The sequence below is a fragment of the Nicotiana tomentosiformis genome, chromosome 3, assembly GCF_000390325.3.
Source record: "Nicotiana tomentosiformis chromosome 3, ASM39032v3, whole genome shotgun sequence".
Lineage (NCBI taxonomy): Eukaryota > Viridiplantae > Streptophyta > Magnoliopsida > Solanales > Solanaceae > Nicotiana > Nicotiana tomentosiformis.
In genome coordinates, this window is record NC_090814.1 from 100,203,280 (window position 1) to 100,214,274 (window position 10,995).

Below are 10,995 nucleotides of genomic sequence, written 5' to 3' on the forward strand. Positions count from 1 at the left end.
ACACCAGAAAATCTGTTGCTTTCCCAAGTCCAAAAATGGTCCGACCCGAAACTCACCCGTGGCCCCCGAGACCTCAAACAAATCTACCAACCAATCCTAAAACACTATACAAACTTAGTCGAGCCTTCAAACCACATCATACAACATCAAAAACACGAATTACACCCGGATTCAAGCCTAATGAACTTTGAAATTTCTAATTTCTACAAACGAAGTCGAAACATATCAAATCTCGTCCGAATAACCTCAAATTTTACACACAAGTCAAAAATGACACTACGAACCTATTCTAACTTCCGAAAATCCAATACGAACCCGATATTAAAATTTCCACTACCGGCCAAAATCACCAAAATTCCAACTTTCTCCAATTCAAGCCTAATTCTAGTACGGACCTCCAAATCACATTCCGGACGCGCTCCTAAGTCCAAAATCACCTAACGGAGCTAACGGAACCATCAAAATTTGGCGTAGGTCCGTAATATCATTTAAGACTTGCACGTAAAATTTGGCGTCATTCCGAGTTGATTTGATAGGAATCGGACGCGCGGAAGTGTTTTTAGAAGTTTTTGGGTTCATGAGTTAATTCATGCGTTTAGGCGTCCGATTAGTGGTTTTTGATGTTATTTTAGTGTTCCGATCGCGCGAGCAAGTTTGTATGATGTTGTTAGACCTGTGTGGAAGGTTGGTGTGGAGCCCCAAGGGCTTGGGTGAGTTTCAAACGTTCGAAAGGGATGAGAAAACACATCAGTTTTCTGGTGTTTCTTGGCAGCAGTTGCAGGTCTTGCAAATGCGAGAAATTGTTCACAAATTTGAACCTCGCATTTGCAAGAAGGGCTTCGTAATTGTGAAGGAGCCCGACCTAGGCAGTGTTCGCATTTGCGATCCCAGCAGAGTTCGCAATTGCGACTCTTTGGTCGCATTTGCGACCTTAGCAGCTGAAGCCCAGGCTTTGCATTTGTGAGAGGTTTGTCACATTTGTGAACCTGGTGTCGCAAATGCAACATCAGAGGCCTGTGCCCAGCTCATTTAATGCGGGACTTAGACCATTTATCTCATTTCACTTCATCTCTTAGGCGATTTTTGAAGCTTTTGGAAGAGGGTTTTCACCTAGCACTTTGAGGTAAGTAATTTCTACACAACATGAGTTAATTATATAGATTATAGGCAGATTAACATGTAAATATTAGTGAAAATCAAGGGTTTACATGAAAACCTAGGTTTTTGATAAAAATGAGATTTGACCACGAAATTGGTTATGGAACTTAGTAAAAATCATATATTTATGTTCCTAAGGTTATGCGTGACAACTTTCTTCGAAAATTTCCGGAATTCAGTCACGTGGGCCTGGGGGTGAATTTTAGGAATCTTGCATTTAGGGTTGGGTAATCACTTTAATAATGGGGATACAAAATTTTGAGCATAAATTGATAAATTTATATAATATTTGACTAGTTTCGAGTCGTTTGACACCAAATTTGGAGGTTTGAGCACATTCTTGAACCGGGAAGTAGGCTTTGAGGCGAGGTAAGTCTCCTTTCTAACCTTGTAAGAGGGAATTAACTCCATAGGTGAATTAAATAAATATGTGTACCTATTTGTAGGGGGCTATGTACGTACGAGGTGACGAGAGTCTGTACATAGCTACTATTATGCTATTGTCCGGGTAGTCTAGGACCCGTACCATGCTTTATTTGAAATGTTTGCACCCCTACTTGTTGATTTAATTGCTCAAGTCATATTGGAGGTTGATAAAAGAATTGTAAAAGGTAAAACTTACATACTTGAAGTTATGAATGAGACACTTGACTGAATATGAGAATATGTGTTTTATTTGAAATGTTTTATATTTGTGGAGGGGGCCGAATGCCTCGGTAGCAGATATATGTATCTATGGTTTGTGCCGTTCGACCCTCGGTAGTGTACAGTTTAAATACTATGTTAGATCGGTCCGTACGACCTCGGCATAATTTGCGCATGAAAATTCTTTGGAACTGTTCATAATTGATATTGCTTAAATGTCTTGAAATACAAGCTGTTAAATGATAAAACTGAACTTGGGATTTAATATTTGTGGAAGAAGAATTTATTATTTCCTATTATTGAGCTTTCAGTATTATTCATGAAATCCATGCTTAGTATAATATTTTTTTATATATTATTGTTAGCCCATAGTAAGTGTCAAAGTCGACCCCTCGTCACTACTTCTTCGAGGTTAGACTGGATACTTACTGGGTACATATTGTTTATATACTCATGCTACACTCTGTACTTAACTGTACAGGATCTGAGGCGAGTGCATCTGGTTACCATTCCGGCGCACACATTTGATCCCCGCTACGAGATTTACGGTGAGCTGCCCTTCCGAGCCATACTGCAGCAGCCGAAGTCTTCCTTTTGTTATATTTTATTTTGTGTCTATTACATTTCACACAGTAGACTAGTATTCTTTTGTATATTCTACGAGAATGCTCATACATTTGTGACACCGGGTCTTGGCACACACTAGTAGACTTATGATTTTGGGTTGTATTTTTACAATTATGATTTCATTTAGTTGTTTTTTGCGTTTGATTGATTTAAAAATCCGTTATTTATTAAATCCTTTAAATTTAAGGGAAGTTAGCTGTTTGAATAACTTAATAAAAATGGAAATCACTAGATAGTTCACCTGTTGGCTTGCCTAGCAATGGTTCTGGGCATCATCACGGCCTAAACTAGAATTGGGTCGTGACATCGACCCATGCTCTTATTAAGAAGTGAAATTGATCCGTCTTGATTTGTTCATGTGCCATGTGTGTTAGTTTTTGTTAAAAATAATTCTTGTGTTTACTTCTATCAACTAGAACTTGCTCGGTTGGTCTTTCAATGCTAATGTTAATTATGTATGGTTGGAGAGATGACCTTAGGCATTCTTTGTGATCTTTGAAAAAGCCTCTTTAGCCTTTTGAGCCTACCATTGCATAAATATTATCACTAGTTTACCCCATTTGAGCCTTTAACTTTTTCTTTGGCTACCTCATTACAAACCTTTACCCTTTTGTGAAATAATTCCCTATTTTGAACCCATCCCTCCTTGAATATTAGGAATGAGGCTAAAAGCCTAAGTTGGGGGGTGTTGGTGTTAATTTGAAAATTGGTAAGATTGTACATCGTGTGTAGAAACATATATCTCAAAGTTGTTTATATGAAGATACTCGAGCTCCAAAAGAAAATAGTTGTATAAAAAAAAAGTATGGAGTCTTGAGAAAACTAGAGAGGTACTTTAAGGTGGTTCTTTTTTGGTAACTAGATGTCAATAAGGGATATGTGGTTTAAAAAGAAGCAAAGTGCAAAAAGAATGACAAACGTGAGTAGTATTCAAGGAGGGTGTAGTCACTTGTATCCTAAATACTTATCCTACCCTTCCCTAAACCTACATTACAAGCTTAAAAAGTCCTTATGGGATCTCCAACTGAATGTTCTTGAATAGACGGTGAATTAAAATAAGGGCAAGCTTATGGCATGATATTTTGTAGCACTTGAAATTCTTTGTTGAGAGTGAGTGTCTTTGTGCATTTGTCCCCTGTGTTGTTATTGTAAATATGGTGATTTTGGAACTTTTTTTCTTATGAGGTCACATGGATTATGATGGATTGGTAACATTAATATATTCTAAATTGAGTAAATTGAGCATATGTAGTAGACTAGTGCTTTTGAGTCACTTCTTGAGGCTTGGTTGTTGTCACTTGATTTTTTTGAAACTCCGTTGCATTCTTGAAGTTGTTTTTAAATAAGGGAATTATTTGGTTGAGATTCACGTGCTTGAGCCTAATTATTAATACAAACCAAGTCCATAAGTATGGTGCTTATTTGGAGAATGTGATTTGTAAATGATAGCAATGCTTTTTGTGCTTTAAATGGTAGAACCTAATTGAATTGTTGGTTTTGATTTGCTTGAGGACAAGCAAAAGCTTTAAGTTGGTGGTGTTGATGAGTGGTAATTTTACCATTTATTTTATTCTCTTTTCTTTAGTTTTTGTATCCGTTAATTACGATATGAGGTTATTTATGGTGTGTATTGCTAGATTTTTAGGTAAATGATGCCATGAAGAGAGTTGAATTCAATTGAAGTGGAATTGAGCAAAAAAGAGTAAAACAAGTGCAAATTCCTTCAGTGATTCCGCATATGCGGAACACTGTGTGCTTTTGCGATCTCGCATCTGCGAGGAAATTGTCCGCATTTGCGGACGAAGACCTGGAAGGCAAAAACCGCTTCCGCGATTGAATTACCACATCTGCGGTCATGCATCTGCGCTTGGGTTCGTATCTGCGTTCATGCTCCTGCGCGTGAATGTCCTATTCTGCGGTGTACCCTGTTTCCATCAAATCTCGCTTCTGCGAGCTTCTATACGCATCTGTGTAACTGCACCCGCGTAGATTATTCCGCAGGTGCGATCAACGGGCTTCAGCTGAGGACAGTTTTGGCATTTCACATTTTCTCCATTCCAAACCCACAAATACACGACCTAGCTTATTGGAAACACATCTTTGGCATATCTTTGGGCAGTCTTTGGACATCTTGACAAGAGAAGACAAGTTTTGGAGCTAGGGTTCTTGCACACACACTTGGGTCTTAAAGATTTGAAGCTTTTGGTTGAGAATTTCTTACCCATTTATGTTCATTTCTTCATTTCCTTGCTTTGTATTGAATATCTAAGTGTGTAGTATTTATTCCAACACTTGAATCTTGTTTATGTGAATATTCATATTTAAAGTGTGGATTAAATATCTTGTTGTTCTTATGTATTGAATGATTTTTATCTATTATGAAGTGAGTTATTGTTTCTTTAATTATTTCTGTTCTTTAATGTTTCCAAAGGGATTAGCTAACCCTTGGACTGGCCCATTTACTTCGAATTAATTTTGGGAAAGATAATTTGGGGTTGAGAAAGATTAATTAACATGAACTTGAGGCTTTAACCCTCACTTTATAGATTCTACCTAGGGATAGGATTGAACTACTTGTAGCCATATTCGGATGTGCTTAATCTCTTAATTGTTTTAGGGATAATTCAATTAGGAAGTCTTGTTAGTCTTCGGAAGAAGCTAATATAGAATTATTACCCAAGGCTAATTAACATAAACTCGCTCATATTTGTAAAATCGTGAAATACATTGGATCGTTACTTGAGTGTAATTCCCCGTGTATCCATGCTTGTAGCCATTGATCATTTTACTTGCTTTCTAGGTTAGTTTACATTTCCGCAAGTAGTTATAAATATTTTCACAATCACCTTCTAAGTGTTTGGCTTAGCATAATAAGTGATAATTCTCTTACACGCCTAATCGCCTACATATTATTCTCTGTGGGATTCGACCCCGACTCATAGTTGGGTAAATTATATTGCATGCGACCATGTTCATTTACTTTTTAGTAGTAGATTTGGACGTCATCAGTCGTGACAAAAGTGGTATCAGAGCAGTTCTATCCTAGGGTTGTCTACAGACTGTGTCTAGTAGAGTCTTGTTTATGAGTGTGTTGTGTACCACACTTATAAACAGGAGGCTGCAGGACATATAGGATGTTATCCTCCCTTCTTATCTTAGATCGTGTGATATAAGGATTCATTCTCCTAATGATATGTTATGTTTTCAGCGATGCCCAAAAAGGCTACAGCCGCCCAGAAGGGCAAGTACGTGGATGATGAGACTACAAGTTGAGCGTCACGAGTTACTAGGGCTTAGGGAGAGTTGCATAGTGAGACTCCATCTCAGACTTCACATACCCTGCCCTCTTTAGAGAATATCCGAGGGGCACCAGCTCCATCACCCGCTCTAGTACTCCCAGCTCCTCATCCAGATGCACCGGTCAGGAGATGAGAGATGCTATTCAGCTACATACTCGATTAGTGGCCGCACAGGCTCAGTGCCAGGAGGTAGCTATTGGTCATGCAGATAGGGCCATCAGTGCGCAAATTCGTGATTTCATTAATTTGGACCCTCCTATATTCACTGGAGCAGATCTAAATGAGGACCCTCAGGTATTTATCGATAGGATGAAGAGGACTTTGAGGGTAATTAAGGCCACTACGATTGAGTCGGTTGAGCTAGCTTCCTATAGACTTCGGGATAATGCAATTAATTGGTACGAGTCTTGGGAGTTGTCTAGAGGTAAGGGTGCTCTTCCAGCAGTATGGAAGGAGTTTACAAAGGCTTTTCTTCGTCATTATTTGCCACCAGAGCTTAGACGGGCCAGAGTTGATAGGTTCTTGACTCTTCGGTAGGGTAATATGAGTGTTCGGGAGTACAACCTTTAGTTTGATTCTTTGGCTGGGTATGCTCCCACTATTGTAGCTAAGATGGAGGATCGGGTTCACCAGTTCGTGATGGGGTTGGAGCCGCACCTGCTTAATTACTGTATGTCAGTCTCACTTCATCCAAGCATTGATATTTCTCATATTCAGGCATACGCTCAGGGTGTAGAGGAGCGTAAGAAGAAGAAGAGGGCCGATCATGAGCTTGATAGGGGACAGAGTAAAAGAGCGAGATCTTCAGGTCCTTCCGGTGAGTTTCGAGGTGGTTAGAGATAGCAGTAACTGAGGTATCCAGCCCAGCAATCGGCTAGTGCACCCCCTCAGTTTGCCGGTAGGAGATTTGATTGTTCCACCTATCCAGGGGCCAGTCAGAGTTTCGGGGCCTCTAGTTCTCAGTATAGGGGTGAGTCAAGTCAGATGAGGCCACCCTTGCCACGATGTGCTTAGTGTGGTAAGCAGCATGCCGGGCAGTGCCTCGTGGGGTTGGGTGTTTGTTATACTTGTAGTTATCCAGGCCACATTATGAGAGATTGTCCGACAAGAGGTGGTGCAGGTATAGTTCAGCCAACGGGATCTGTAGCTAGTTCGTCATCATCAGTACGCCCCCCCGGGCAAGGTTCACAGGCATCAACCAGTCGTGGTAAAGGAATAAGTGGAGCATCTAGCTCGAGCGGTCCTTAGAACTGCGTTTATGCATTAGCGGGTCGACAGGATCATGAGTCGTCACCTGATGTTGTTACAGATATATTATCAGTCTCCTCATATGATGTATATGCATTGATTGATACAGGTTCCACCTTATCGTATGTCACTCCATTGGTTGCTAGCAAGTTTGGGATAGAACCTGAGATGATTAAACCTTTGAGGTGTATACACCTGTTGGGGATCCAGTGATAGCTAGACGGGTATATATAGATTGTATAGTAGTAGTTCTTAGTCGTTCTACAGTAGCAGACCTAATTGAGCTAGATATGGTAGAATTTAATGTTCTAATGGGTATGGATTGGTTGGCTTCTTGTTATGCTAACATTGATTGTTGATTAAAGATGGTTCGGTTCCAGTTTCCAGGGGAGTAGTTCTAGAGTGGAAAGGTAATACTGAATCACTGAGAGGTAGGTTTATTTCCTATCTCAAGGCAAGGAAGATGATCAGAAAGGGCTATATTTATCACTTAGTTCGGGTACAGGATATGAAAACAGAGTCACCGACCCTTCAATCTATCCTAGTGGTTATTGAGTTTCCCTATGTTTTTCCCGATGATCTTCCAGGCCTTCCACCAGAGCGGGAGATTGAGTTTGCTATTGACACATTACTAGATACTCAGCCGATATCTATTCCTCCTTATAGAATGGCACCTGCAGAGCTAAGAGAGTGAAAGAACAACTGAGGGATTTGCTTGAAACAAGCTTTATCAGACCCAGTACATCATCGTGGGGAGCACATGTGTTATTTGTGAGAAAGAAAGATGGTTCCTTGCGGATGTGTGTTGATTACAGACAGTTGAATAAAAAGACGATCAAGAATAAGTACCCGCTCCCGAGGATTGATTATTTATTTGATCAGTTGCAGGATGCCGGGTGTTTCTCAAAGACAGACTTGAGGTCGGGGTACCATCAGGTAAGGGTTAGAGAGAAAGATATTCCGGAGACATCATTTAGGACTAGATACGGGCACTTTGAGTTTCATGTTATGTTGTTCGGTTTGACCAATGCCCCAACAGTATTCATGGACTTGATGAACCGTGTGTTCAGATCCTTTCTAGATCTATTCGTGATTGTATTTATAGATGATATTTTGGTTTATTCTCGTTCAGAGGCTGAGCATGTAGATCATTTGCATACTGTGCTCAGAGTTCTATAAGAAAGGAAGTTGTACGCAAAATTCTCTAAATGTGAATTCTGGTTGAATTCTGTAGCTTTCCTTGGACATATTATTTCAGATGAGGGTATCCATGTTGATATATAGAAGATTGAGGCAGTGAAGACTTGGCCTAGACCCACGACACCGACGGAGGTTCATAGCTTCCTGGGTTTGCCAGGTTATTACAGGAGATTTGTAGAGGGATTTTCTTCTCTTTCAGCACCATTGACAAAGTTGACTCAGAAGGCAACAAAGTTTCAGTGGACTGATGCTTATGAGCGGAGCTTCCAGGCATTGAAGGACAGATTTACTTCAACACCGGTTCTGACACTCCCAGAGGGGACCGATGGTTATGCTATCTATTGTGATGCTTCAGGCATTGGATTGGGTTGTGTACTGATGCAACATGGCAAGGTTGTAGTTTATGCTTCTAGACAACTAAGAAAGCACGAGAAGAATTACTCTACCCACGATTTAGAGTTAGCCGCGGTGATTCATGCACTAAAGATGTAGAGGCACTATTTTTATGGTATTCATGTTAATATCTATATGGATCATAAGAGCCTTCAGTATGTCTTCAAGAAAAAGGAATTGAATTTACGTGAGAGGCGATGGATAGAGCTACTGAACGACTATGATGTTGATATTTTATACCATCCAGGAAAGGTGAATGTAGTAGCTGACGCCCTCAGCCATAGATCTATGGGTAGCTTATCATATTTACAACTAGAGAAGAGTGAGATAGCCCATGAGATTCATCAGCTAGCTAATCTTGGAGTTCGATTACTAGATTCAGGTGATACCGGAGTTACTATTCAGGACATGGCAACATCCTCTTTAGTAACTGAAGTGAAGGAATGCCAGTATGAGGATCCTGTGCTAGCTCATTATAGAGATACAGCCCCTCAAAAGGAGAAGACACCATTTGAGATTACAGGAGATGGAGTCCTCAGATATCGAGGTCAATTATGTGTTCCTAATGTGGTAGGGCTGTGCCAGTAGGTTATGGGTGAAACTCACTATTCTTGTTATTATGTTCATCCAGGAGCAACGAAAATGTATCATGATATCAGGAAAATATACTGGTGGGATGAAATGAAGAAGGATATAACAGAGTTTGTTGCTTAGTTCCCTAAGTGTCAGCAGGTTAAGATTGAGCATCAGAAACCCGGTGGATTATTCCAGGCTATAGAGATTCCAACTTGGAAATGGGAAATAAATAATATGGATTTCATCATAGGCTTACCTCGTACCCAGCGTAAGTTTGATTCTATATGGGTTATTGTTGATAGACTTACAAAATCAACCCATTTTCTACCTGTCAGGACTACGTATTCAGCAGAGGATTATGCAAGGCTTTACATTAATGAGATAATGCGACTTCATGGTGCCCCTATATCTATTATCTCATATAGAGGAGCTCAGTTTACAGCTGATTTATGGAGGTCCTTCAAAAAAGGATTGGGGACTCAAGTAAATCTTAGTACAGCATTTCATCCCCAGACAGACGGTCAGGCTGAGCATACTATTCAGACACTGGAGGATATACTACGGGCTTGTGTGATAGACTTCAGGGGTAGCTGGGATGATCATCTTCTACTTATTGAGTTCGCATATAATAATAGCTATCATTCCAACATTCAGATGGCTCCATATGAAGCTCTTTACGGACGAAAGTGTAGGTCAGGTATCGGATGGTTCGAGGTTGGGGAAACTAAGTTAGTAGGATCAGAGTTGGTACAATAGGCAGTTGAGAAGATTAAGCTTATATGGGAAAGGCTATTAGCAGCTCAGAGTCGTCAGAAGTCCTATGCAGATAATCGACGATGAGACTTGCAGTTTCAGGTAGATGACTGGGTATTCCTAAAGATATCACTGATGAAAGGCGTTATGAGATTCGGTAAGAAAGGAAAGCTTAGCCCTCGGTACATTGGACCTTATAAGATCATACGTAGAGTAGGCCAGGTAGCATATGAGTTAGACTTGCCTTCCAACTTGGAGTCAGTACATCCAGTTTTTCATGTGTTTATGCTCCGTAACTGTATCAGAGATCCTTCTAGAGTCATTCCAATTGACGATGTTCAGGTCATAGAGCAGCTATCATATGAGGAAGCTCCCATTACTATACTAGATAAACATGTTCGGAGATTGAGAACTAAAGACGTATCTTCAGTTAAAGTACTTTGGAGGAACAATAATGTAGAGAAGATGACTTGGGAAGCTGAAGAAGACATGAAGTCTAGGTATCCTCACTTGTTTCTGCTTCCAGAGGAGGATCGGACTGAGACATCACAGCCTTAGGTACATATATGGTACTTGATTCTTATATTAGTTATTGTCATTGGTCGTGTGAGGCCATTGGTTTTATTGATGATTGTGGCCCTGCGTGGCTTTGTATTGTTAGGTTTTCTTTCGGGCAGGTTGGTAGTGGTACCATTATAGAGGAGACTCTGCCAAAATTTCTAATGATCTCTGGGAGTTTAACATTCGAGGACGAATATTTCTAAGGGGGGAAGATTGTTACACCCTGTGCGTCCCAAGGTGACGTATAATGAATATGAGACTTGTTAATCGTGATTTAAATGAGTTTAAAGTCATAAAATGACTATATATGATGTTTGGATAGAAAATATAAAGTTTGGGAAAAATCGGATTTAAGTTGCAGAAAAACCGACTAAGGATTTGCCTTGTAACAGAGCTTTTTGAGAAATACATTTTGTGTGCTGTATGAGGTCTTTTTTTGACATATTATATACCAAATTGAAGGTCTTGTAATTTAGTTTCCAACTCATTTAACCGTTCATTGATACAATATCCGGATAAAAGGATATAAGTGTCG

The 10,995-nt window shown here is 40.0% G+C and overlaps 1 protein-coding gene across 1 annotated transcript; it reads left to right on the forward strand.

The window, feature by feature from the left end:
* Positions 1-5,858: 5,858 nt before the first annotated feature.
* On the forward strand, positions 5,859-6,266 carry LOC138908247 (uncharacterized). Its single transcript, XM_070198901.1, has one exon. It carries the CDS (start codon positions 5,859-5,861, stop codon positions 6,264-6,266), a length of 408 nt encoding a protein of 135 aa, XP_070055002.1.
* The last annotated feature ends 4,729 nt before the right edge of the window (positions 6,267-10,995 follow it).

What these genes read in the sequence shown, in the direction of transcription:
- LOC138908247 (XM_070198901.1), top strand. Translation starts at nt 5,859, where the DNA reads ATGAGAGATGCTATTCAGCTACATACTCGATTAGTGGCCGCACAGGCT.